This window comes from Toxotes jaculatrix, chromosome 1 (genome assembly GCF_017976425.1).
Source record: "Toxotes jaculatrix isolate fToxJac2 chromosome 1, fToxJac2.pri, whole genome shotgun sequence".
NCBI classification, from domain to species: Eukaryota; Metazoa; Chordata; class Actinopteri; family Toxotidae; genus Toxotes; species Toxotes jaculatrix.
In genome coordinates this window covers 13,957,047-13,984,455 of record NC_054394.1, presented here as the reverse complement: position 1 = coordinate 13,984,455, position 27,409 = coordinate 13,957,047, and the positions used below count along the sequence as shown (strand labels likewise).

General features: G+C 39.1%; 4 protein-coding genes across 8 annotated transcripts in view; 2 read left to right on the top strand and 2 right to left on the bottom strand.

Moving 5' to 3' along the window:
- itsn2b (intersectin 2b) overlaps positions 1-307 on the bottom strand; it is a 31,641-nt gene extending 31,334 nt beyond the window's left edge. For 3 of the 4 annotated variants that reach the window (XM_041055724.1, XM_041055561.1, XM_041055484.1), the window contains exon 1: positions 111-307. The gene's annotated coding sequence lies outside the window, so the exon portion shown is untranslated. Of the gene's footprint in view, positions 1-76 lie in introns of all 4 variants that reach the window. The other variant, XM_041055633.1, reaches the window with a different exon arrangement.
- Positions 308-909: 602 nt separating this feature from the next.
- Positions 910-10,151, top strand: gcfc2 (GC-rich sequence DNA-binding factor 2). Its single transcript, XM_041064065.1, has 18 exons — positions 910-1,297; positions 1,863-1,964; positions 2,658-2,846; positions 2,961-3,209; positions 3,589-3,689; positions 3,944-4,089; positions 4,361-4,544; positions 4,873-4,996; positions 5,129-5,180; positions 5,434-5,531; positions 5,828-6,027; positions 6,144-6,288; positions 6,938-7,059; positions 7,321-7,397; positions 7,729-7,795; positions 7,903-8,049; positions 8,204-8,340; positions 9,182-10,151. Exons 1-18 carry the CDS (start codon positions 976-978, stop codon positions 9,312-9,314), a joined length of 2,595 nt encoding a protein of 864 aa, XP_040919999.1. The 5' UTR covers positions 910-975; the 3' UTR covers positions 9,315-10,151.
- Positions 10,152-10,263: 112 nt separating this feature from the next.
- Positions 10,264-19,787, bottom strand: LOC121199560 (saccharopine dehydrogenase-like oxidoreductase). The gene is made up of 12 exons (XM_041064413.1): positions 19,341-19,787; positions 17,423-17,535; positions 16,180-16,260; positions 14,139-14,268; positions 13,958-14,007; positions 13,631-13,761; positions 13,144-13,261; positions 12,647-12,766; positions 12,428-12,484; positions 12,176-12,287; positions 11,840-11,921; positions 10,264-11,504 (listed from the first exon to the last, which is right to left on the bottom strand). Exons 1-12 carry the CDS (start codon positions 19,537-19,539, stop codon positions 11,414-11,416), a joined length of 1,284 nt encoding a protein of 427 aa, XP_040920347.1. The 5' UTR covers positions 19,540-19,787; the 3' UTR covers positions 10,264-11,413.
- Positions 19,788-19,907: 120 nt separating this feature from the next.
- On the top strand, positions 19,908-27,130 carry tfb2m (transcription factor B2, mitochondrial). Of its 2 annotated transcripts, none has more exons than XM_041064280.1 (10): positions 19,908-20,059; positions 20,692-21,049; positions 22,197-22,380; positions 22,575-22,666; positions 22,835-22,988; positions 23,429-23,577; positions 23,880-23,969; positions 24,594-24,653; positions 24,750-24,898; positions 25,781-27,130. In XM_041064280.1, exons 2-10 carry the CDS (start codon positions 20,762-20,764, stop codon positions 25,968-25,970), a joined length of 1,356 nt encoding a protein of 451 aa, XP_040920214.1. In that variant the 5' UTR covers positions 19,908-20,059; positions 20,692-20,761; the 3' UTR covers positions 25,971-27,130. The 2 variants fall into 2 exon arrangements, with proteins under 2 accessions (XP_040920214.1, XP_040920130.1); XM_041064196.1 differs by having other exon boundaries at positions 19,908-20,063; positions 25,781-27,129.
- The last annotated feature ends 279 nt before the right edge of the window (positions 27,131-27,409 follow it).

The window sequence follows — 27,409 nt, the reverse complement described above, 5'->3', positions numbered from 1 at the left end:
TACACATAGTCTAAAAGCTTATATGAAACCTAAACGCTATCTATAGAAACATTACCATAACAACATCAAACTTAACTCTCATGCTTAGATAAGCAGTTTCGCTTGCGTACCTCTCTCACTACAGCCAAAAAACGTCAACTTCTGAGCTTTCGAGGGGCCTGAAGTTATCATCCGCCACTTCTGGAAGGTTTCCCACACACGCTGTATAGGTTTAGTATCCAAAGAGGTCAGTAATTGTCGGAGAAATGTTAAAGTTTAGCTGCAGTACAAGTCAGAGAACCTGTTGCTGACAGCTCAGTGTGTCACAGCAACAACATGGCTGACGGCGAATGATGGGTGGCTGTTAACGTCTGACCGTCCACCGAGTGGGAGGAGAGAGAAAGGGAGGAATAAAAGTTCAACAGATGGAGAGGGAGAACAATCGATGGGAGAGCTGAGGGGGGAAAGACAAGGGAAAAAGCAACACAATCACCACAGCTATTTTTTTTTTAAATTAGAAGTCCTACATTGACTTCAGCTACGTACACATTGTTCCAACGTTGTCATATGTTTATATAAGGACACATAGTTATATTCCTAACCTCGTCTGATTTTGGTTGACATTTTACCACAGATACTCTCCTGAGCCAACACGTATACATTATTAATTTATCCTGAATATTATATTTACGCAGTGGAACAGGCGGCCCCAGTAAGGATAGCCTAACTGATAAATGACAGGACCACATTACAATTTACTGCCATATGTAAAAATGTTTTAATTCATGGTGCCGTTTAAAAATATGAAGAATGTAAAGAGTTCTCTCTTTTCTATACAGTTTGGTTCGCCCTTACAAGCTCACTACACCGCCCGTGGTGCATTGCGGCGGTTTTACGTTACGTCTTGCGACTTCTTCAAGCAATTTCCGACGTGACGTAGCACGCTTTACATTTAGTTTACGACACGCTTCTTACCTCCTCGGTAAGTGGAGCGAAATGTTTAACAAAAAGGTCCGAAGGAACTTTCGGCAGAGAAAAGAGAGCTCCAGTGAGGAAGAGGAGCAGCAAAAGAACAGCGGAGATGGAGAGGAGACCGAGAAAGCTCCGGCTGTTGTCTTTAAACAGTCCAAAGTGGCCCAGAGCCGCGGGATCTCTTGCAGCTCGAAACAGGAATTGACGCCCCCGAAGCCGGACAGCAGTGAGGGAGAGGACGGGGAGACGCTGGAAGTGACAGCAGAAAAAGAAGAGAGAAGGAAAGACAAAAATGGAGGGAAAAAGAAAACAAGTACCGTCCTCAGTTTCTCTGACGACAAAGAAGGTAAGTGTAAATACGGCGTTTTGAAGTCAATATTGTCAAAGGTGTACCTCAGTCAGACCTTTACTCAACGACACCTGTTAACAGACGTCAAAGCAACGTCCGAGACAAAGGAAATGTGAAATTAATTTGCCTTGAATTGCTAGCAGGAGTTTGAATTTGGAGTGTATCAATAAGACTCAAAATAATATAGATATGTTGACAGAATATATTTGGTCAGAATTGTTGCCATTGGATTTTATCGCCAGTTACGTTATCACGGAATATGCACGTCTGAAGTTCACTATCAGCTCACACAAGTCCTAAGTTGGTTCCTCTGTCTTGTAAGTGGGTCATTTGTCAAAATACACAAAACTGTGTTTATCACAAAGTAACTGACACACGGTTGGTGTGGTTTCTAGGTTTCTGGTCAAATAGTGAAGTTACTTTACATATACTTTTGTGTGCATCGTACCTGATAGGAACTCGGAGGCAGCAGGGTGTTTCACTGTACAGGTAGTTGGGGATCAACAGGGAATCAATAGCAGGTTTTTCCTAATGTATCTCTGGTTTCTTCTTATTGTCTTAGCTGAAGAACCAGTGTTTAAACTGAAGAAGTCCTCTGATAAAGCAGTGCTGTTCCAAGTCAGGAGGAAGGAAGCTTCACCTGCTAAGACCACCCACAGCACAGGTAGGTGCATGAATGGATCAAAAAATGCTCATGACACTTACACATTAGCATTGATAGATGTAGCTTTACATACACTTACAGTATGCATCCATTAAATACATGTTTGCAAAAACAAGTCTTACTGGGCAGGCAGATAATCTAGGATGATCTAGGGATGTGACAGTAACTAAATTGCCTGTGTATCAGGTACAGCCAACTAAAATAAAAGCAGACCATAAATAAATCCCACTCTCATGAAGGGTACAATGATCAGGTTTGTATATAGATAAGGATAGATTCTTTGACATATCAGCTATGTACCAGAACACCTCTTAAAGAACCCAATAAACTGGGAACTGAGTGTATATTCTAATAAAAAGTACAATAAGTTGTAGTATAATTTGACATATTCTTATATATGGATTTATGTAAAAGAATGGGAAAAGCATAAGCATTTAGCAGCGTTAACATTAGCAGATATGGTCTAGTACAGAGGAATTTTGTTTTTAAAAAGCACTGCTGATACAAAAATCTCAAATTCTGAATTGTTAGCAAACAAACTTAATATATCTTTGCCATTAATCAAATTAAAACAAATAAAAGATTTTCATCTTATTTGAGCAATTATCTAGATAATATGTGCGATAAAATGTGATAATCTTGAGCAGACCAACATCATCATACTTTGAAATGTCTCAATCTCTTCTCTGTTAGCCCCAGCTGGTTTTCCCAGGCAAGGTTTCGACAGTCAGGCTTCACCACCTGGTCTTCACCATAACGATGATGATGATGACGATGGTGATGAGGATGATCACAGCGACAGTGTTGACAATGACAGTGATGAAGGTGGTGTCGGATCTCCTTCGGCTAGCTCAGACTCTAGTCACTCTACTGCCAAACCAGGTATGTGTTTTTGCGGGACTCCACTGTGTGTGTGTGTCATATCACAGTTGTTGCCTGTGCGTTTGTCTACATGCACATTCCTTCATTTTTATGTATGTCGGTTTGTCATTACAGTAGTTATCCCTAACGCTGAAGAGATCCAGGCAGCCCGGAGGCAGCGTCGTGCCACCCGAGCCCAGAAAGAGTTCATTCCCCTGGGTCGAGATGGCCAGAGCTCTGCTGGTAGCACGCCAGATCACTACAGCAGGGATGATGAAGAAGACAGAGCTGATGATGATGATGACGAGCCAGATGATCATGAGAGAAGAATTGAGTTCGCCCCACGATTGAAGAGCATCAGAGAGAGGATAGCTGAGAAGCTTGGTATGAGAGGGAGGGAGAAAGGAGAGATGGGACGAAGAGGGGAGAAACAGAGGGGATGAAAGTAGACCTTTAATGATGCATAAATAGATCAGATGCCAATTTGTAACAGCTTTAAAAAGTAGATGTTGTGGTCCAGTATTATTGTATTGGTGGTATCTATCATAACATGGAATTTGCATTTTTTGATCCCTTTTTATGATCATGTGAATTAGTAGAGCTGTTAAACCACAGTTGCAGCAGGATTAAATTAAATTGGCCTGTTATATTATTATATTATACAATAAGAATTACATAAGAGTAAGCCTGCCTGAATAATTAGCTTGCGGCCAAATGGTGGGAATATTAAATGTACTATTTTGCATGTTTATGTATAATCTAGGAGGAAGTGATGACAGTTTGTCAGGGACTGATGAAGAAGAGCAGGAACTTTGGGAGGAGACACAAATTGGGAAGGGAGTCAAGAGATGGCCAGGAGAACAGGTAGGAAGATCCATTAAACATCTCTTTTTGTTTTATTTTTTCTCTTTTACACATTCACATATTTTCTGAAATTCTTTCTTTTTCTTGAAATTTTCCTTTTTCTTTCTAGTGTGATTTCTTTCTGTGTTGCTCACTCACCCCAACTAGTTTAGAACTTTGTTTGACGGAATAGTCTCAAGCCTTGTTCCAGTGTAGCTACTCAGCTCCGTCCTGCAGCTTTGACATTCTTTATCCTCTCATTTTCTTTTTCGCAGAGCCCATCTGGCAGTGAATCCAGCAGCTATAGCAGCAGCAGCAGGCGAGACAAACAAAGACAAAAGAAGAGATCGGCAGGGCCCAGAATTCCAAAGACCCTTCCTCCCATCAGCGTTTCAATGGTCAAGAGGAGGATTTCTGGAAAGTAAGTTTGTTCTAGCTATATCTACCTCAAAATCAGAGCATAACAATTTGAAATATTAGTGATATAATAGTTTTGGATCAGATGAATTTCCTAACATTTTTCCAGTGGTCAGAATTAAACTTTCGTGCACATATTTCCTATTTTCTTGCCTCCTGTTTTTATTACTCCACAGTTCCAGGCAGTACTTGTGCTGTAATCAAACATACACTGCCCATGTTTTCCTCACTTCACACTTACACCTCTTTCTGATTTTTTTTTTTCTCCTCTTTAGACTGGACTCCCTGAAGGAGGTGCACAGAGCACGGCAGGCAGAGCTGAGGAGGATGGAGGGGGATGTTGAAAGTGCTAAAACCTCACTGGATGCTCTGGAGGAAAGTTCCTCAGAGAGCCAGCTGAAGTTTTACCGTAGCATGACCCTCTATGTGCACAACCTGGTGGAGTGTCTGCGGGAGAAGGTCAGAAAAAAATAAGTCTATCCCAGTTATCTTTACTGTTAACTGTCTCATACAAGCAAACATTACAAAAAAAATGATAAAGTTAATAGAATAAAAAACGTACATTTTTCTCACTTTGCTGATGGTAGTTCATCATTTAAGTTTTAGTGACTGCCAGGCTGATAACCAGCCTTCAGGTTTTGGTGGTCAGTGTTGATGAAATGGTTGCCATATTCTGATTATTTATAATTATTGATTATTATAATTACATTGTAGAGAATATTGATGCTCCCTCTTTGGAAGATAAATGATGATAATGTTCTTACTGTGAATAATTTGTTGGCTGTAGGTTGTTGAGATCAACTCTTTGGAGCTGGAGCTTCACACTCTGCTGTCTGACCAGATGGAGGCACTGTTGGCTCAGAGAAGACAGAAGGTCAAGGAGCAGGCTGAGAGCCTGCAGCAGCTCAGCTGTGAGTTTGTGCACTTTCTAAATCTACTTTTGAGCGTGTGGGTCAGTTCTTTACCTGATTACATTGCGTCAGTTCACCAGTTTTGTTCCTTTCTTATTTAAATTAAGTGGATTTTTAATGTCACTTTTTTAGATAGCACAGATGAACAGAATGGAAGCTCAGCCAGTGGAACAGAAACTCAAAGGTGAGTGTAATAAAATGTCTTTCAAGATAGAATTTACTTCATTGGTTTATAACTCTTTCATAAGCTATATTTAAATATATTCCACACTTAAACAAGATTGCTGAAATAGTCAATTAGAAATGGTTACAAAATGGATTTAATAAAATCCAGTACAAATATATTACAAAATGGTGTATGCACAAGTTCTGTGAAATAGGCTCCCCACTCTGGTGTTACACAGATATTTGTATAAAATATGTCTTACATGTTGCAGAGCGGCAGGCACTGCTGCTGAAGCGGAGGAAGACTTTGATATTCCTGAAGACACACAACCTTCAGCTGAAGAAGAAGAGCAGCTACAGAAGAAGATGGGTAAGAAGGAATTAAATCTGTTCAGCTCTCATCTGTTTAACCTTTTATTTTAACAGTGTGATACAGTAAAATTCTGCCAGTCTACAGTGTAAGTCTGTACTTTACTCACTGCAAGTTTCTCTTTTGGTTCTCGTCTTTCTTTTGCTCTTTCACTTTTGTATGTTAAAAATGCAGCAAAACCTAAGAAAAACAAAAAAACCCCAAAAGCTAACGTTGCTGTATCTGTGCTGATTGAGGTGATACAGTTGTTGCTTTTGTCTCACTCTCTTTCCTTCCCTCTCTGCCTACCTCTCCAGCTGCTATCCTGTTGAAGTCCCAGGCAGTGTTTTCTGACGTCCAGGACGGCTTCTCTGACGTTAAAAAGATTCTGTCTCGGTTTGAAGAATGGAGAGCATCTTACTCTGACTCTTACCACAGTGCATACATCTCTCTGTGTCTGCCCAAGTTGTTGAACCCCATTATTAGGCATCAGCTACTGGCGTGGAACCCACTAAAGGTAATTTATCATTTACATACACATACAAACACAGAGGCTTAGTTTAACATACTCATAACTGGAGTTACACAACATATGATATTTTGTGTCTAATATAATGTGTGTGTATGTCTTAGGATGCCAGTGGGGACTTTGAAAACCTCCCATGGTTCACAGCAGTGGAGACCTTTTGTCATGGACACGGCCATGAGGAGCTTGACCACATAGACAGACAGACACTGTCTAATGCCATAGAAAAGACTGTCCTACCCAAAATAACTGGTAGGACCACACACATACACACACATTTAGGCATGCTCTTTGACATTGATGAGCCACATTTTCTGTAAATGTAATTTGTCAAAATGCAAACTGGTGAGAGAACACGTAGAGAGATTGTTGGAGGTTGTTTAAAGCTGCAGTGATCACAGCACAAGTGTCTTGGAACTATTTTTTTTTAGAAATGGAAAGATTGCTTGTTGATTTTAGTTGCTACTTTCACATTTTCTTTAAGGAAACTATTAAACAATACCCTCATTAAATCCAGGCCACAGATTTCACTTAACTCATTGTAGTTTGGCAAAGCTCAACAGACATTTGTTCAAGGCAGCAGTCATTTTAGACAGACTACATGATTTCCTAGAGTTTTTACTAGTTGTAGTACATGTGCCATATTTCTATCCTCTCTCTCCAAGGACAAAATGTTTATTCTCTCTCTCTTCTTGCTTCCTGCTCTTCCACCACATGCTCCAGTAAAAGACTGCATCTCCACAATGTAGAGCAGCCTAGTATCCAGTTCTGAGTGATTTGCTGTTCACCCACCATTAAATCCACAAACTTATCCAGCTCTTTGACCTGTTTTAGTTTGGAGATATTTCAAACTACAGAAGCATTTCACTGTCTGTCTGTTTTGCTCTGTTCTGTTGCTCAGCATTCGTGGAGCTGGTGTGGGATCCCATGTCCCGCCAACAGTCAGTCTGTCTAACCGATGTTTGTCACAGACTGAAGGAGGACTATTCCATCTTTGAAGGGGAGCAGAGTAAACCAGTCAAGGTGAAGTATTTGTCAACACAGAAATCATCCTGCTTCTGTCTTGCACTGCAATTTCAGCAGATTTTTAATGTTTACAAGTTTCAGTCAAGCAGTGAGCCCCAAGCTTTACAGTGATTTTAGAATGGCTAATGTCTAACAATTAAGAAGTGAGACGAAAAACAGCATTAACGTATATAAATAATATATATAATAATTTGCCTGTCAGATATCACAGTATATGATCATGTTTGTGATAACCATGTGTGTCTATGTATTGTGCAGGCATTCATAGAGGCTGTGGTCAGGAGACTGAGGAGCTGTGTAGATGATGACGTCTTCATCCCTCTGTACCCCAAAAAGTCAGTTTAATTTTTTATTTTTGCCTTTTTATTACGGATTAAGTGATTATTTAAATGACTGGCAACAAGAAAGCAGGTTTAACTTCACCTAAGTACCATTTTTGTTAAGGACAGAGTAATACATAATTTCACACTCTTATACATCTTCTTCCATGTTCATGACAAGGACCAAGACATCTCTTTATGTATTATATTGACTGAGAAAATTGAGAATCAATGACCTACATTAATGCATTTTTTTTAAAGATCACATTAATCACTGTGTCATATTATATTCTGTTGTTTTATGGTCTTTCCATCTATTATATATGCTGTCTGCTTTTCTATCCAGGTTGCTAGAAGACAGGTCGTCTCCTCAGAGTCGCTTCAGGGAACAACAGTTCTGGACAGCCATCAAAGTACTGCTCTCTAACAAGCACTTGTGTATCTTATACTGTCTCAGTCTTTCCAAGTAGAGAGCTAGTCTGGCAAGCTGTTGACCGGAGTTGTTTTGTGTTTATATTAGCTACTAGGTAACATGGGGAAATGGGATTTGCTGCTCCCTGAGACTGTATTGAAGGAAGTGATGCTGGACAAACTGCTCAACCGATACCTGATGATCACTCTGTGCAGTCAGACTCAGTCCAACAATACGGTCCTCACATGCAAAAAGGTATTTGGATTTAACATTTTTAATGTGGAATGTGCACCAGTCTCTGTTTTTGGATTTGACATTAATCTGATTGTTGGTGGTCTCTCCTTCACTTTCTCTGGTCTTTTTTTTTTTCCCCCCTTAACCTCATAATATTCTCCCTCCATCTTTCCAGATAGCAGAAAGTCTTCCGCTCTCATGGTTCAAGGGAGAGAACCTTTGTTTGCCTCAGCTCCAGAATTTTGAAAACCACCTCATTCAGAAAGTTCATACCATCTGCAAACAACAGTCTCCTCAAGATCCAAACACTAGGTAATAAAAACAATGTGTTTCATAAGAAAGAAAAAGCTTTTGGAATTGTTTTAATCTTTAAATTCTGTTTATTGGGATTTTTAGTATATTAGGTTGTACAAAATGCTTTAATACAGTTACATAAAGGAGTACTTAAACCAAAAAAGGACAGCATAGGGTGTTTTTGCTGTATTATCAAATAGAAGTTATTTATATTCCCTTAGTGTAAATTAAATTTTTTTCTAGTTGGAGGTGTTGCATCACCTCTGTTAACAGGGCCAAGTCTGTGGATGGGTTCTTCTGCTCCCAGTTTAACAGAACCTGCCTACATGTTAACACTGTTACAAAAGACATGAAATGTTTTTTGACCATTTCAGAAGCTTTAATACCAACAGCAAAACTGAATTTAATAGGGTTTGTGTGGTTTTTGTATGACCTCAGAAAAAGATAGCAGATAGATTTTTGTCCTGTGGTTAACTAATATCTTCCACAACATATGTGGTAATGAGGCCGGGGTCAGTCCACATCAGTCCCAAGTCAGATTTACTGAAGGGAACATCTAGGAGAGTTTCTGTTTTCACAGATACAGCTCGTGTAGTGTTTTTTATCAGCCAGATAACTATCAAAGAAATCAGTTTATTTTTATTGCATTTTAAATCAAACCTTACCTTTATTTGTTGAAGAGGTTGTGTGTTTGTGGTAACTTGATGATGCACCAGCAGTTGGACAAAAAACGTACTTCCTATTCCCCCATCATGTGACAAGCAGCAAAATATGACATATTTTATTTAGTGGTTATTTTTATAAATTCATGCACTTTTCTCCATACATTTTTATTGACAGTATATACGTCTGTCTGCAGGTCTGCTGTGGTTGAAGTGCTGCAGGTTCTGAGCAAACTCAGGTGCCATAACTCTATTATGGCCATAGCAGAGAAATACCACTATGAAGATGTCATCTACTCTCACCAGCTGCTCAACCAAGAGACAGTATGAACAACAAATGTCGTGGACTGTGGTGGAGCATAAAGGTTATGGCAACAAATGGTGCAAATTACTTGATTAACCAAGGAAACAACCTAGACAAATTATGTGGGTACAATAAACCCCCTTCCCACAGTTTTTAGTCATGAACATTTTGCTGTCTGTTTTGTACAGGAGATAACTGTATTTTTATGAATAAATATTTGTTAATCTTTTGTTAATATATCAGGAGTTTTATTTTGAATCAGTTCTTTGTCATGTTTAAAGTTCAAGAACAACTGTAAGTAAATAGAAGTAAATAGAATATCAGCTTTGGCAGTTAACTGAGGAAAATCAAAAAGCAGACCATTACAATATAACTCTCCACACAGATACAGCTCTGGAATATGGGCTGGCCAAACCATAATCGAGTCCACAGTAGGGGCTCAGGAAATAATAGATTTCTGAAGCCAGCATTTCTCTGGTTCCATGACAAATGAGCTGAACCACCAGTACATTTGCTGGAAGGCTGAAAGTTAATAAGCAGGAAGATGGAGATAATAGAAAGACCAGAATCGGTGCCATCTTGCAGTGTGACCACACATTTTGTGCAGGAAGAGCTGCTGAAAGGAGTCATTCAGTCGAAATGTGGACATTTTCTCAGTGATCTCTGTGTTTGGAAGCAGCTTGAATAACTTCAACTTCAGAAAAGACAGTGACATCACTCTGAACTATTTTAAATTAAGGAGTTTAATCACAGTGCTTTATATTTAAAGGTAGGGAGTCTATTACTGCCAAAAATATATATTTTTTAGCTAGTTTCATTTCTCGTTTGTACATTGGTAAGTTTTATTAATTTTATTAAAGGAACCCAAGACACTGTTGAATGTTATGTAAAGTGTAACTTGACAACAAATGCATCATGTGCATTACTGATATTTTTTCCATAAAGCTGTGTGAGAAAAACTCAAAGACTTGTTTCTATTAGCAGGACTTTATTTGGCTTTATTTATGAGACCTTTACAAAGCAAAGCACACCAAAACAAAACCCCAAAACAGCCTGTCCCATGCACATAATGCTCAAACTCTCAAAAACATGAAAAAACAAGTCTGGACTGAGATCCAACTCATCACTTTGTGGGTGAAATTATTCCAGTCCATATAAGCAACAAAAACTTTGAACACACTTGTTAACTAAACAGCAGAGAGGGTCTGCTCAGTTTCATGGAGCACTTCATGCTGTTTTGTGCACAAACACCTGGATGCATTTTCTGACAAGGCTCAAAAGCAAACATTTGGATAGGTGGACCGTTGCAACATTCAGCTACAAAAAAAAACATTTACGAAACTAGGATGATTTAGTGATAGCCCAACTATTACCTGTCAAAAACCAAGCAATCAGGATTTTTAACTAACAGGCCAGGCCAGGAAAGACAAGCATGTACGTGCACACACAGCAGATTTCTAATTCTCTATCAACAGCTGCACTGCACTGAACCAGAACGACACATGTACAACTACAATGTTAGTGCTACTTAGGGAGTAATGTCCTTGTTATGTTACAAGGACAACACTTATAAAGATTGTAGAGGTTTGCTTTTCTTACACGATGACAATTGTCAGTCGTTTTTTCACTACTTCTGTAGCACTGGTTTCAACCTACTTTATCAATCGTCTACTCTGCCACTGTAAATATTATCTGTGATCATTATGTTTAATAATATTAAGTTAACTGCTTGCTATACCATGGCTCTTTAAAAACGTGTTATTTAAGGGGGATTTTTAACTCGTGTCATTGGAGGGCTGTGCCCAAACCCATTTACACGCAGCTGTTCTTTTACTGTCCTTGGCAAGGAAACACTGCCACAGTTGTGCTATTTGTCTTACAAGCAGAGCATTAATGCTACATTCAAGCCAAAGAGGAGACTGGCAGGTTTCTGACTAAATGAAAAGGATAAATGCGGAAAGTACCATCAAAAATGGCGTTGGAACTTAATCTGAAAGTGTACTCCATCTCAAGTCAATTAAATAGCTCTTTTCTAAAGTTGGAAACTTCCCAGTTATTATTATTATGCATATTAGTAAGTGCTCAAAAAAACCTGGAGTACAGCATCAGGAAGGGGGGGTAAACTTTAGATGACAGAGAACTGGAAGCCGTGTTTGTTGAGGCGGTCGACCAGCGTGGTTTTTGCAAACGCAGCCCCTGGAGTGTACACTCCTCCCCTGGAAATGAAGGATAAAAATAAGAACTGAATTTAAACCAAAATTAATTTCATACCCAAGTCTCAGAAATGTTATCAAATTACATTCAGGTTAAACCATTATATTGTAGAAATATGAAATGAATACGATAAAAATCCAGCACAGTAGCAATGCTATAGCAATATTTGCTCCATGTCTTTCACTTTTAGTCTTTCTATTTAAAAAAAGCAAAAAACAACCAAAAAAAGCATAAACACACTAAATTCCCATCTGGTTTTTCAGAGATTATCAATCAACCAATTCCTAATTTCATGGTGCATTTACAGGTCAGGCAGTAGATTTGTGTGATAACTCACTTCTTGGGCAAGGCTGTGGATTCGTTCAGGATTGTTAGAGCAGCCTGTACCATGGCAATGGGAGTGGCCACGTAACCACATTCTGAATAATAACAGAGAGACAACAAAATAAGACACATCAAAGAAGGTGTTAAAGCGGCCACACTGGGTAACTGTCTGGTAACTCAATTACTAACCTGGACAGGAGAGAAACAAGAACGCACCTAACACAACTAATGGTTAAGGTTCGTCTCAGTCTACAGTGCTTTGTTCCTGTATTTATGAAAATATTTAATGATTGTGCTGCATGGGGCTAAAAGAAAAGAAAAAGATCTGGATTTTTTTAATTCCAGTTACCTGGTCCCTGAACCAGTGTGCGGATCTTGGCATTGGGTTTTCCCTGCAAGGGATCCTGCCCCTCTGTGTATCCCTCTCCATAGAAGGCAAACTGGAAGGATGAAGCTTCCATCTAATACACACATGGATACACATAGAACAGATATCAGAACACAGAGCCTTTTCTTATTAACATGCTTAACTATCTGAGCTAAGAACTGGTGTTGTACATTGACTGAGTGCCTCTTATGTTCTGTGCTGTCAACACCTTACCTGCTTTCTGGTTGGACCAGCCTTTGAGAAAAATCCAAAGGAGAAGAACTCTGGGTACTGAGAGGGTGGGCACAAACAACAGGAGGAGATAAGCACTAAAATATTTCCACAGTATGTGTACTCTGATTTCTAATAGGTGGAATATTGTGTTATAGTCACTTGTGAAATGTAAATTGTATTATATCTTTGTGTTGTTTTTATGATGCCATGCTTGTTTACCTTGATGAGCAGGTTGCGTCCAAAACTGAACTTGACTAAGAACCAGAACATCATGCCAGCGAACATCAGCTTGATAATGTTGCCAATGCCTCCTACTCCTGCATACGCTCCATACTGAACCTATGATTGACAACAGCAGATTATTTAATGCTCTAGAAACATAGCACAGGCAGTAATATACATAATGCGTTCATGTCAGTACTAACCTATTTTGAAAATAATAAACAAAATAAAATAAATAAATAAAACTGTTGAGTTACTGTTTCTGCACTCTGTGATGATAATTTGCAGGCATTTTTCAGTTTGTTAACACAGATTGATTGACTACAGACAAGTGAACAATCAGCTTTTTCTAAAAACCAGTTCTCTGTGATGCTTCTCTACACAAACACTCTAATAAGAATTAATTTTACACATGAATCATTATTGGAAAATAAACTGTGAGAAAAGAGGACACAGGATATGAAGAAAGAAAGGCATGAAAAAAAAAGACTGACTGGTGTGGCCTGGTATTCTTCTGCCAGGAAGCGCTGAGTTCTCTTCACAACGGAGGGATCAGAGCCCATGAAGGGCAGCGTATACTGCTGGATCTCATTGCTGTAGAACAATGCTCCCCTGCAAATACAGATACATACACACAGACACACACACAACCAGTAAAACATACTGAGAAAACACCAAAAATTGTGGCCAGAAGATTATGCACTTATGCAAAACAAAAATGACAGAAGCCACATTTGATGCTCGTGATGTGTCATTTTCTGTGTATAACATCAAGCCTTGACAACAGTCTCCAGTAGGGACATACTGTCTCCAAAAAGGATCCAGTGAAATGTCTACATTAGCTTACACATTTCAGAGCCTACTAGCCTACAATATAGTATTTATTATGAATTTGGTAAAGTGGCTTTGGGGAAAAGTATTTGATTTCATTTGAAAAAAAGCAAAAAGGCTAATCTAGCTACTAATTACTAATCTGTGTACCTGCGTTTAAGCTTAGAGCCAACAGTAGGGAGAGGTTTGTGATTAAACTTCCTCCTAAGACTCTGAAGCTTATGGCCATCAGCAAAACCATAGATAGCAGACTGCCATGTACCATCGTGGATACAGCCGCCCTATTAGAGGAAGACAGAGAAACACATGTGCAAAGAGAGAAAATATGGAGCAACACCAACAAAAGAAAAACAAGAAGCATTTGAGATATGGAAGAAAATATGTGATGCCACATAAGAATTTAGTCTATAGAAATGGGGAGGGGTGGTGGGGGTGATCAGGGATCAACAACAACCTGGTCCTTGACTAGTTACATACATCAGGTCCTGAATTGACAGTCAGGAAGCTCTCCACTGCAGTCAATGTACCTGTGGATGAACACACACAGCATATTTTTGCAGAGGACAAATACAACATTGAATAATTTAAGTAAAGTCACAGAAAGGGATTAAAGGGACCACTGCAGTGTCACAGGGAGTCGGGGTCCACATATGCATACCCTTGAACTGGTCCTTGGTGTAGAGGACTCCCATGTCTGCAGGTATGGAGTCGAATCCACAGCTCCCAATGATGTACACACCTTTCTCAGCTGCCTGGCTGCTGTAGTTCAACTGCATGCCCTCCAGAAACTGTAGACAGACAGACAGACAGACCGACAGACACATTTTGTTAGTATGCCTGTTAAACAACCAATGATTAATTTATACTGTACTGAATTCTTTTTGGTACTTTATCAACAATTAGTATGAAATCATGGTGAAGATCACTTTCTAAAGCATCAAATAAACGTGAGCGTAGATTACTGTAACTGCTAAGATTTTTTTCAAAATTACACCTAGCAGAAAGGTTAGCATTGCTTTCATAGACAAGTTCTGTCTTGAAGTTAATAAAAGTGGGATGTTTTGTGTAGTTTCAGAGAGCTTTTAGGAACCAAGAGACTCACATAAAACCTTAAGTTAGGTCATCAGAGAGCTGACTTTGTTTAAGTGAGACGTGCTGCATTACACAAATGGGCATCTGACGGCGAGAGAAAACTGCTGTCATGCAGCCAATTGAGAGAAAATTTTGTCTAACAGGATACAGCATGAAAGTCAGCACGTCTCCCATTTAATCCAAACACAAACAACAGCCACGCCTCAGTGTTTGGACATCTGGGGCCTGCTCCTCTGAATCTATCCCTGAACTCTGAGCCCGACTCCCCCTGAGATTGGAAGCTCAGAGTTTTTGGTTCCACAACAGCTGATCAGAGTTAGTCTAGTCAACTTTGAGTATGTTCACTTTGAGTTAAACAAATGTGCAGTGAACTAAATAAGCCATCATCGATGGAGTTTTGATATTACAATTCACATGGCAATTGGCAAATAAAGAAAAGTGTCTCCATTTTAATCCAGCTAGAAGTATTAATATGTGCCATTAATGAACATTGATCTTTAAAAAACAAAGAATTAGCAGTTGGAGAAATGATTCAAGAAATTAGCCCTATTACGTTTTATTCAGCGTAGTCCATTCATTCATTATTTAGCCAATCTGAATTTCCTTTGTGAATGATAAAGTGCTGGTATCCTACTGGTTGTTACATTAAATCTGTATATGTATTTATTCAGCTGTAACCTGATGGGAACAAAGTGCTGCTGGCAGTAGAGAATGAAATCAAACAGGTTTATTTATAGACCTATGATTCAAACCTCATTATCTGGCCCAGTAACAGCCTGGTTTTGGTGATTTGCAGTGAAAGAAAAAAGGGTTTAGCTTTAAACTGAGTGTAAAATTTTAGATGTTTATTTTACATCATAAAAAAACATTGCACAGAAGCATATTTTATATATTATATTTAAATGTATGGTAAATTTTTAACATAGTAGGTGAAATGCAGTTAAAACAAGTTAGGAGTACTTGTGTTTATTAAGAGCTCAGGTTGAATCCACGTTGCGTAATATTTCATGTTACACTGATGAGTGATTGATCATAAAAGATGAAACACTAGTAAAGATAGGTCTAATAGCCTATCCAACCAGGACTTTGACCTGCTTCTCCAGATGTAAACTTCTGCTAATTAATGCGCTCCTACATGTGCTCTGATTTCAACTGTATGAATGAGGAAACGACTCATTGTCTCAGGCAGTTCTGCAACAGGAGGCAGCAAGAAATGTAGGTTCACAGAGAAAGTTGCGACAGTAACTGAGTCAGGGGTGAACTGATCTCAATTTCTGCAGCAGAAAACTGAGACTTTCCCTCAACTCAGGGTAAACAAAGTTTTCACTAAACCTGCTTTCCAGAATACTCTCCCTGCAGGGCAACATCAGCTTGGACATAGTTTTTTTAAGCCTTAAAAAAAAAAAAAAAACATATGTTTGCGATGGGAGCTTCAATGATGCAAGGTGAGGAGGGTAATATCAAAGTGTTCCTTTAGTTAACATGCACAATGAAATTAAAAGCGTTACCTTTTTAGGTGTAGGATTCAGGTCAAACCAAATGAAGGGGAAGGAAAACAAAAATACACAAACATACAGTACAATTCAGAAACACAGAACACTACATACCTGAGGCTCTCCACAGATGTCAATATGGTGGGCTCCATTCTCCACACAGGCTTTGACCACTGGCTCGCCATAGAATCTGTACTATAGAGAGACACACACAGAAATTAACTTGTACCCTGTTATACTTAATCTTTTCCCCTTGCTTTCTGAATTTGGTAGAGTTCCCCAGTAACTATACTAAGTCCCTGTGTTGATCTGGAGAGAATTTAGACACGTCTTCTTCAATACAAATTGAGTTGCCAACCACTTATTTTCATCTGACAATGTCTATGCTCATTTTATCCACCCAGATCCTAACCTGCTCCACTAGTACAGCAACAAGACCTGGTCCTTCACTGGCCTTCCACACAGAAATTCTTGATGGTGCACCCTGCAGCTGCAGAACCCAGGTCTCTACGCAAATCCTGTTCAACTTGTTCACTGTGCCGTCATGTGTTCTATTCATGTAAGTAATATTATTCATATGACTCCTCTGAGTTGACTGTTTGTGGCCTTAGGTTGTGTGGTGGTGTACTGGTTAAGACGGATACATCATAATTGCAACATTCAAGGTTCAATTCCTGGCCTTGGGACCCGTGTTGTATGTTATAACCTTCTCTCTCTGCCCTTGTTTCCTATCTCTACTGTTAAATGTGAGATAATGTGAGATAATTAAAAAAAAAATAGAATCTACATGTGGTTTCTGCACAAGGCTGACTCAAGTTATACTACACAGACTAACTTGCAGTGAAAAATACATTTTCTTCTGATTAAAAATCCTTGTTTCTGATGTGCGATTCACATAAGAGTATGTAGTCTTTCTCACCCTGGTAGCACCAGAACAGATTTATAATCATAACACTGCTGTGTGCAATAGCAGTGGCAAATGTAGAAGAAGAATTTAGTTTGAAACAAGAACCTGAATGATGCACAGGACGTAAAGCAGTGGTGCTGGAAATCTACTCTCCATTCTGACTTTAAGACAATGCAACTTATTGTGTCTGTAAGTCAGTAGCCTTCATTGTGTATTGTGTGTGTGAGAGAGAGAGAGAGAAAGCAAAATAGAGGTAGCGAGGAAAGAAGAGAAAGATGGAGAAAGATGGTGATAAGTTGAGCAACAGTGATGCCAAAGGGAGATGCCAACAAGACAATGTTGTGAGACAATGTGAGAAAAAACTAGTTTGCGTCACAAGAGTTTGCAAGTTTTGTGTAGCAAAGAGGAATAAACACAGGCACAGACATTTCTGTGGAATCGTCTACTTACAGGCCCCACACAGTTGAGAACAATCACGGCCTGTTTGCACATGGCAGCCAGGGAGTCTGGCTCTGATACATCTGCCACAATAATGTCCACCTCTGTCCTCAGCTCCGGTTTACCTGTGTGCACACACACAGACACAGACACACACACTTTGTAAGGATAGGTGCTATAGTGTATTTTGACCTGAAAATTCTGCCATTCAGTTCTCAGACATCAGTATTCATAGTTCATATAAATGAAAATATTTGTGATGCATGATGTGACATTGAGGTGCAATGGCTGCATTAATTTTCACTGTCTGACAGTTAACTGAGCAAGATTACCTCTATTATGCCACTATTATTATACTATTACAACCCAACCAAAGATGCAAAGCATTTAATTCTCTATAAATGCCTTCGTCTGTTTTACCTTTATCTTAACTGTGCCTTGACCATTAGAAAATGCCCCCTGAATGTCAGTGTATTTGAATAGTTTTGGCAATAACAAACATCTGGCCTCAAAAGTGGATGTCAAACAGTTATTTATTTATTTTATTGAGTAAATAAACTGACCTAATACTTCTCAGTGAGAATATATGGCAGGATATGAGATGTTATAAGGAAGGGTTGAAGAAATTTGCAGAAAGGAACACTGGAGAGTTTCCAGCTGAAATACTGCATGAAAATATGTGAGAAGGAAAGAAGAAATAAAAAATGGCCAAAAAAGGAAAAGAAACTTGCAAAAACAATACAAACTATTTTAAATATGACACCGTGACTGTCTGCAGCCTGTTGAAGAAAGACAAATTTCAGTTTAAAGAGAGACAAACTGCTGTCTTCAGTGCTCACTGAATGACTGGACTAACTGACTTGTCAGGCTTTGTGTGGACAGGGATTGTACAGTGAATTGGTATGTTCCATCAGCTGTTGTACACTCCCCACAGAGAAAGCTGAAGAGGAGGGGACAACAGAATAACTATCTAATCCTCTGGAAACTCGCATTACTATCATGACAGCAGAATAGCTCCCTGTTCTTGATCTTGTGATGGACTTATTTTTCCATGTTTAGAGTGTTCCATGGATACAAACTGTCAACCTGGAAAATTACTGGCATGCTCAATGTATTAAGTAAATATTTGTTACACATTCCACAAATTAACTGCATTCAAGGGGAGTTATATTTCTGTTTCTGCTACAAATGAAATGAAATGAGTCAAGTCAATGGTTAAGTATTTTTAGGATTTACTTAAGATGTAAGTGGTTTATTGCGGAAAAGACACAAACTGTTTTTTGCCAATTACTGCCCTTAAAGAGAAAAATTAGTCATTTAATAATAAAAAATGAACAGAATAAACAAGAATAATCATTAGTTGCAGCCCAAATTTATATCTATAATCAAATACAGTTGTTACTATTAAAACAAAACTGATCATCTGAAAATATACTAATAGACTGAATGACTAATCATTTACTGTGTCAAGCTGAAATAGCAACCATTGCTACATACAGTTTCAGCAAAGAGTTAATTTCTACAGTGTATACTGTTTATAAACATTATATATAATGCATATACATCTATATAATAAATCCTTTATGGATACATACTCTTTAACGTTTACTAGAGTATAGGATTGAGTGATTAATTGTCACAAATTTATGTCAACATTACCTGCACCCCTAAATAATAATAATAATAGCTTAAATTAAATGGTTAACTTTCTGTTGCAACCTCGCTTATACTTTGGAGTTCAGTCAGAGTTTAGGGTCAAAGTCAAGTCAAACGTGTCATTCTCAATGAGCCAAACATGAATAAATTAGTCATCGTGCATTAAGATATTTCTCTTTGCCCTTTGTCTTGCCTTTGCCTCAGCTGAACAAATGAATTAAAAAGCTCTCCCTATTGCAAAACGAGCATCTACTGGGACTATTCAGGTACGTACTGAGGACTCCGGCGGCCTGCTCCACAACTTTTTCCAGCTTCTGCTTGCTCCTGCCCGCCACGGCCCACTTCAGGTTCCCCTTCGGACCCTCGGACACAGTCCGAGCCACCTCTTCCACCACAAACTGGCCCGTGAAGCCAGAGGCTCCAAAGATAACCAGGTGGTACGGCCTACTGGAGGATGTCTCAACACGCGCCATGGTGACAGGACCCAGTCTGGAGCAGCTCACCTCTCTGCAGGACTCAGTCTGACGGACTGACAAGGGAAGGACCAGACGTGTGCGGTTTTAACACCGTTGCTCTCTCCACTTCCCTAGCAACATTATGCTAATGTGCTAGGGGATGTTAACAACAGCGGTAGTTTTTAGCTACTGAAACAATTACGCATAAAGAAAGTGCGTTGTGTTAAGTGTGTGCTTTCTGAACAACTCATATCTCTCTGTTAATCCGTGTCCTCTTACGAAATGTACTTTATTTTTTAGCATTCGCATATTAGCACGACAACTTCCTTGAGTTTTTGATTGGTCCTCGCGGATGTCGCCTGTCAATGACGACAGTCAGACGCGCAAGCAACACCACGACACGATTTGCAAAAACAAGTAACGAAGGGTCAGGATGATCAGGGCTCAATGTCACGGAGCGTTACCACCAAAAAGACCACCGAGAGCCTGCTTAAAATAACTGTTATCGTAAGATTGGGACATATACGATATTCTGCAAGTAGGTATGTATTCGATTCTCCGGGCAAAAACACGTTAATTGCAAGTCGTACAGTAGCTTTGACTGGCGTTAGCGCACCACTAGCCAGTCGGCTAACAACAGTGATATGATCAGTCTCTGGAAATTGTTTACCGCTGTCATGTAACATCAAGCCCGACAGGTTATTTTGTGCCTCTTTGGCCCAAGTCTGTGACCTTACAGGGTAAAGGACAGTGAACAGCTGTCCTGTGAGGCCGATGCGAACTAGCAAATGTTAAGGAGAGGAAGTTTACCTACCCACGTGTAAACTTAGCGAGTGTCCTCTGTGTGACACACGCGTTACCGAGATTTTTGTTTACACCCTTAATTTAATTTTAATTATATATAAACACGTATTAACAATCGGCTGTTATTTTTTTTAGTTATCGCATTGACCATTTGAAAGGGGACTTTTAAACACCTAGCTAGGTGCTAGAACAAGAAAGATGCTAGAAAGATTTTTGTGGATACTCTTAAGTTACCAAAGTATTTTTAAGAAGTATAGTACATTCTCAAATTTAAATGAGTATCTCTTAAATGTCTCTTGCTGTTGTTAAAGCAAATTGTTGTTCATCTTAACATCCCCTGTCCCGTTTCCTCCCCATTTCCTCCAGGCAGTGACGTCTTTGAGAGGTTCTGAAATCTCCCTCCACCCTTCTGTAGTTACACATCCACTGGTCCACCATGTCCATCCAGATCTGTAGAGTGGTGGAGCTGATGATGCGCTCTGCTTGCTGCCAGACCATCAGAAGTAGATCCTGTTTGCGCAAGACAGTGTTGGTCCCTGTGGGTCCCTCTGGCCTTTGTGTTTCTGGCGCTCCTGTGCTTCATAGAAGGGCTTACAGCCTGGACTGTCTCTCTTCGGGTCCTGGCCGGCCTACACTTGGTCCATGTTCACAGCAGCCCTGCACAGAGAGGACGTCTCCCTCCGCAACACTAACACAAAGGAACCTGTCTGCTGTGACTGTACAGGTAGGCATTGTAGTGTATGTGTGACATGCACAACCTGTCTGTTATTGATTTACTGATATCTGTGATTCTGTACTTATTGTGTGTGAAATTAGGAGAAATTTTTTGATTTGTAATATTGTAATATATAAATTTTTGTGATATCTCTATGATGTACTTTCACATATGTAAGTAAGTAAGTAAAGTTTACTTACATAGCACCTTCCTAGATCAGATGTCACAAAATGTTTCACTACAAGATAAAGAAAGACAAAGCAAATAGACAGTATAAGAATAATGGGTAAAACATTAAATGGATAAAAAATAACATTAGTTAAAAGCAAGTCTAAAAAGATTGGTCTTGAGCTTTTTAAAAGTGTCCACAGTGTCCACAAATCTTAAGTCCAAATTGAGAGTTTCCAAAGTTCAGGAGGTCTGACTTTAAAGGCAACAGGGTCCTATAGTTTTGAGTCTGGGGTGGGGAACAATCAACAAACCCTGATCAGAAGATCTTAGAGACGTACTGATGACATAAGATTGCAATAGATATGGTCTATAGTTCTCCAACCACTCACTAATTTTCTAGTAATTTCTGCCAGAAAGCCCAAACATACTTTTGCCCCTCCTTTGGCTCTTCTGAGGGGATCACCAAGATCTTACCAGGTACTTTGGAGATGTTAAACAGCCCGCATGTCTCGAGTCACATTATCAGTTATCACATTCTTTTTCACTGCCATGGTCTGATATCATGCATTGTTGAGCTGTTTGTCCTTGATTGTTGAGATACACAACACACGAATCTTCATCTGACGCTGCACCGGGCCCAAATGTCTCCCCCCAACCAACTGTGATTAATTTGGCCATTTTTTGCTGTATTCTTATCCATGTTGTAATTTGGTTTGCTGCATTCTTTTACTGTCTGCTACTGAAAGACTCCAGTTTTGCCTTAGGGAATTGATTTGGTTTTATCTTAATATACTGTATAATTTTTGAGGTTTTCCTGGTTACTTGATTCACTTTGTGCAAGGAGAAAATGCACACATTGAGAGAAATCTTGACTTTGTGCAAACTGTAAAAATAAAGTAGAGGAAAAAAATGACTGTGGCTCACAATATATTGTTAGCATTTTTTTTCATGCGTAGTTAAAACTGCTCTATATGTGTTTCTCCAGGGCCAATGTCGTCCACTGTGTCAATATGACTTCCTGGACCTTGGGGAGGTAGAGGAGAATGTACGTCGTGCTCTGTCCTGTAAAAAAATCAGACATTTCTTGGTAGATCCAGACCTGGCGAAACTGGTAGCACAGCATTTAGCACCTGAGGATTCTAAAGCTGTTATCTTCGACTGTAACCCAGGTATGTATTTATACAGTGTTTTCATCAGAGTGAAACATAGAGGTGGACTTCATGTATGAATTTTTGTTCTTGTGCAAGTTCATTGTTTGTGTAACTTTGTGGATTTTTATGATTTATAAGTTTGTACACTATATATTATTATTGTCAGTGAAACAACAAATTTGAAAAGCTCTGTTTTTGTCTGTCTTTCTTAGGTCCTGGGGTGTTGACTAGGGCACTTCTAAATGCTGGAGCTCAGAGAGTTGTGGCTCTTGAAGGGGATAAGCACTTCCTACCCGATCTACAGGTAACACAAACATCTCTAAGAATGACACCGCTTTTTGTATCCTTGCGTGGGGCTTAACCAGTCCCCAGTTCTGATTCAGATCACTGGCAATAGGTGTTATTTCTTTGATTCATCTTTTTTCCCCTTGATGTAGCAGTTAGACAAATAAACAATGTTTTCATGTTGTAGGAGTTGGAAGGCCGTCTTGATGGTCAGCTGGAGGTGGTTCACTGTGACTACTTCAAACTAGATCCCAAGGGCAGTGGAAGCCCGAAACCCCCTGTAATGTTCACAGACAAACTGTTCACTGATCTTGGAATATCAGAAGCAAGCTGGACTGATGGTGAGAAGAAAAAACATGCACACAAACAGTACAGCGCACCTAAGATACTGCTATGATGCAAATTCACCGTCCCATACATACATAGAAGTAAAGGCGATTTTGTTACTGTAGTTGAGCCTGTAAACAAATCCTCTTTCATAAAGTATTATCCTGACAACAAGCAAAGCCAAGAATCCTAACCTTGAACATATACTAAATACCTAAAACATTTGATTATTGTAACCGTTTCAGCGGCTCATGATTTTCAAGCATTTAGATAAGTTTTTACAATTTTTAATGGCTTGGAAAAAATAAAATCACATTGCATCAGTGTCATGGTTTGCTATGTAGCTTTTACGCAATAGTACACCTAACTGAATGAACACTGGGCATTGTGTAGTGTACCATCATCTCTCTTAAGTGTGCATTTCGGTAATATATTCATGTATGTGTCTCTCTAGACATCCCAGTGAAGGTGGTGGGTATCCTGCCCCAGCGTAATGAGCGTAGCTTCCTGCTGAAGACGGTTTACGCTTTGTTCGAACGGCTGTCTGTCTACAGATATGGAAGGATAGAGCTCAACCTCTTCATGAGCGAAATGGAATACCTGGTAAAAGAATGAGGGCCTTTTAACCTCTTATCTGTAGAAATGAAGGAGGAGAAAATCAGTCAGTCTACTGATCAGAGGACACCCTGGATGGGTGTGTTTGTGTGCAACTAGGATGGAGATGGTTACACTTACCCTCACACATCCTGTGGGCTCAGATCTTCACTTAATAACTAACTGTGCCGGCAACATAATCACTAGTTGATACTGAGGGAAACCAGTGGCTAGTAGTTTAAATGCATCCATAATTTGACAGTTTCTTTGATCCTTCTGTAAAATATTTAACAGTTTCTTTTCTCCATCAGAAACTGGTGTCAGATCCCGGTAAAATGATGAACTACAGAGCCTTCGGTGTCCTCTGGCAGATGGCCTGTGATATTGAACTACTGCACAAGGTACAGTATGCAGGGGGGTGGCAAATAACTTTGTGATGATTATGCAGATGAAAACAAAAAAGTCTTTTCTGTTTTTAAAAGAAAGAAGAAAAGAAAAAAAGTGTTACATTTCTTCATTTTAAAAGTCTTCCTTGCAGCTAATACCACACATTTTCAAAATAAAGTAGAGAAATCTGATAGAAAGGGTCTTCTAGTTGTCATGCATTGTTGAGCTGTTTGTCCTTGATTGTTGAGATGCACAACACATGAATCTTCATCTGACCCTGCACCAGGCCCAAATGTCTCTGTGATTAATTTGGCCATTTTTTTCTGTATTCTTATCCATGTTGTAATTTGGTTTGCTGCATTCTTTTACTGTCTGCTACTGCAAGACTCCAGTTTTGCCTTAGGGAATTGATTTGGTTTTATCTTAATATACTGTATAATTTTTGAGGTTTTCCTGGTTACTTGATTCACTTTGTGCAAGGAGGAAAAAAAAGCGTAAAGCGAAAAGAAAAAAAGCGTTACATTTCTTCATTTTAAAAGTCTTCCTTGCAGCTAATACCACACATTTTCAAAATAAAGTAGAGAAATCTGATGGAAAGGGTCTTCTAGTTGTCAATCTCCTCATCTCTGTCTTTGCAGGAGCCCTGGGAGTCATTTGTGATGTCTTCAAAACAGAGAGCACCAGGTCCTAAAGTCAAAGTAAGGAAGAGAGCAGACTCATTAATGGCCATGTTAACTTGATTGGTATAGTGCATTTAGTACAATGCCCCCTCTCCTCCATCTTACTCTCCTCAGCTTCCCAATGACCACCTGTGTCTGGTGCGTCTGCGTCCACGGGCTGACCTGTTCTCTGCAGGCCTCACTCCCTCTAATGCTTCAACTCTGCTGATGATGGTCAAACAGTGTCTGGCAAAGAGGAAGGTCAAACTCATGGACAGGCTCAAGTAAGCAATGCACTCATTTCCTCACGAACTCACACACTTTCCGCCCACACACTGCTCATGTTGCATTAAACAACTGCTCTTGGTGGAAGACCTACAGCTATACAGTGTGGTCCAAAGGTCTGAGACCTCAAGATACTTCTGTTTTGCATTTCTTTTCAATATAATTCTAATTATTTATTTTGCAAATTCTGCATTTGTGATCATGGAACTAAACTTGATGTATTGACCCTCTGATGGTGTGGTGAATTATGTGCTTCGGATACGACTGATCCAGTTTCTGCAAAGTGTTTTAGGGTTCCATGCACATCCCCTTTAGAAAACTTTAGTCTAGCTATAATTTGATGTTGAGAAAGCCCCAATTTGCTTAGAGTAAGTATAGAGCTTATGACTTTTTCACTTAGTTCTTCTGCCATTTTTCTCACTATCACAATGCTATAGCAATGCAATAAGTGAGCAGTGATCTGCTGGAAACTTGAGGCACAGCCTTATATATAACAGGCCAACGCTGTCTGCCAGCTGAGTTACTTGATGAGTAGATCAAATCCATCTGTGTCATCTGAATGCAGTCTTCAATGGAAGGGATTCAACTCAAGGAAAGGTTTTCATTTGCTCACTGTCTGAAATTTGCTTAAATTTGATTGCTGACCTAGAAATAGTGCATAATCTTAAACATTTCTTCTCCAATTTATGTGACATAATTTCTTGTGTTTTTAAAAAGCTTCTAAATTCTCAAACATTCTGATTACTTTGAGATTTATGTGAAAATATCAGACATTTTCATTGTGGTCTCAGACTATTGTAGGCTGTGCCACTTGACACACCTTGTGATTGTGTTTCCCTCTATCTTATTCTACCTCTTTGGTGTTTTCTGTTTTTTTCTAGTCTGTGGTCACCAGATAGTGGGAGTAAGCTGTTATCTGAAATGAGCATGCCTGAGGACATATTGACAGGACACGTATATCCAGAGGAGTATCTCCGGCTGTTCCAGTTGATGGACAAAAGCCAGGAGTTCACACAGAGCTGGCTCTATGAAGAGATCCTGGAGAACACACAGAGAGAAGGCTGGGGCTAAAACATGTCGCATGTATAGATTTATGAAATTAAAACACAAAAAAGTACATACAAACATATGTGTATAATATAATGATGGTGTAATGCGAAAAAAATGAAAAATATGTAATGTCATCAAACATGGGATGGACATATATACATAAAGAAATACATAAAATAGTAATAAATGTTAATGAAATGGACACAACTTTACTGCTTAAATATTTTTGTTACTGAAATTATGAAAATGTTTGTAACTAACTGTACTTCAGGACAATGGAGAAATGACTTCAAATGATTTACTCTGTTGTCCTGAACCTGGATTCATATGAGTTTTGATTTGTGATTTAAAAAAAAAGAAAATTGGTTAGTTTTGGAGCCCTCACAAGATACTGCATGTAATCCACTTTTCATCAAACTGATTGTCAGTTGGAGAAAAGACTTGTCTCTGAAATTGAAAGATTTTCAAATTGTTGCAGAATAAAGGTTTGAATAATTAGTTAAATCACATATAAGAAAAATCCCTGTATGAACACAGCATCAGCATGGATTCACCAAGTCATGCAAATGATACAGTAATTCAGAAACAGGCATGTACTACATATAATAATTGATACCAAAGCTTTTCTTCTGCAGTATACAGTATATTGCGACAGCAGCTTCACAGAACATAATTCTGCATGTATCCTGTATTGAGTAATTTTCCAAACTGTCATCTCGAGGAGAAGAGTAGTGCTGTAAGTATTCAGCAAGAAGGACTGCAAATGCAAAGGAAGTAAGTTTTTCACTTCATAGATTCATGTCTTGTATATTTTTGTATATTCAATGTGAGTGCATAAGCTTCTGTACATGTATAAAATGTCATTTTAAGGAGTGTATAAGCTGTGTGTCTAATAAAAAAAAAACGCATTAAATAAGAATTTTGATAATGTAGTGTGGGGGAGAAAGTGATTTTGGGGCTGTTTTTAGAAGGTGGTTGCACCATCAGTGCTCTTACTTTGGTGAATCTGACAGTTTTAGTCAGACATAATCTATTACTTTACCTCTCTGGTGACACACACTGAACACAGTGTGATCTATTTGGTTGATCATATGCTTTTTACTGCTTTTCTTTTTTTGAAATGATATGGCCATTTGTTATGAGTGCTTCAGTTGTCTAGTTTCATGTTACACATGCCAAGCAGTAATGCATCTGCATGATAATATAGTTTCTGAAATAAATTATTTTACTGTGAAGACTACTTGGTAGATTTGAATGACTGCCTCTCCTAAGTCTGGGTCTTGGATTCTAAGGTTGCATGAAGGAGTCCACAATGTAATGTGGCCTGAAGTTTCTAATACTTAAACTCAACCAATAGCTATCCCCCAAAGCACTGTAAACACCCGGGTGTGCCAGCACCATGAAGAGAAATTAGGTCAATTTAGAGAAAAGGCACTGGATTGAGTTGCTTGCAGCACTGG

Coding starts and splice junctions, on each gene's coding strand:
- gcfc2 (XM_041064065.1), top strand. CDS start 976: ATGTTTAACAAAAAGGTCCGAAGGAACTTTCGGCAGAGAAAAGAGAGC. Junction 4,090..4,360: donor AAGAGGAGGATTTCTGGAAA/GTAAGTTTGTTC, acceptor TCTCCTCTTTAG/ACTGGACTCCCTGAAGGAGG. Junction 7,398..7,728: donor ATCCCTCTGTACCCCAAAAA/GTCAGTTTAATT, acceptor TTTTCTATCCAG/GTTGCTAGAAGACAGGTCGT.
- LOC121199560 (XM_041064413.1), bottom strand. CDS start 19,539: ATGGCGCGTGTTGAGACATCCTCCAGTAGGCCGTACCACCTGGTTATC. Junction 14,269..16,179: donor ACATCTGTGGAGAGCCTCAG/GTATGTAGTGTT, acceptor GTCTGTCTACAG/TTTCTGGAGGGCATGCAGTT. Junction 11,922..12,175: donor CACACTGGTTCAGGGACCAG/GTAACTGGAATT, acceptor GTTATTATTCAG/AATGTGGTTACGTGGCCACT.
- tfb2m (XM_041064280.1), top strand. CDS start 20,762: ATGTCCATCCAGATCTGTAGAGTGGTGGAGCTGATGATGCGCTCTGCT. Junction 22,381..22,574: donor TATCTTCGACTGTAACCCAG/GTATGTATTTAT, acceptor TGTCTTTCTTAG/GTCCTGGGGTGTTGACTAGG. Junction 23,578..23,879: donor TGAGCGAAATGGAATACCTG/GTAAAAGAATGA, acceptor TTTCTCCATCAG/AAACTGGTGTCAGATCCCGG.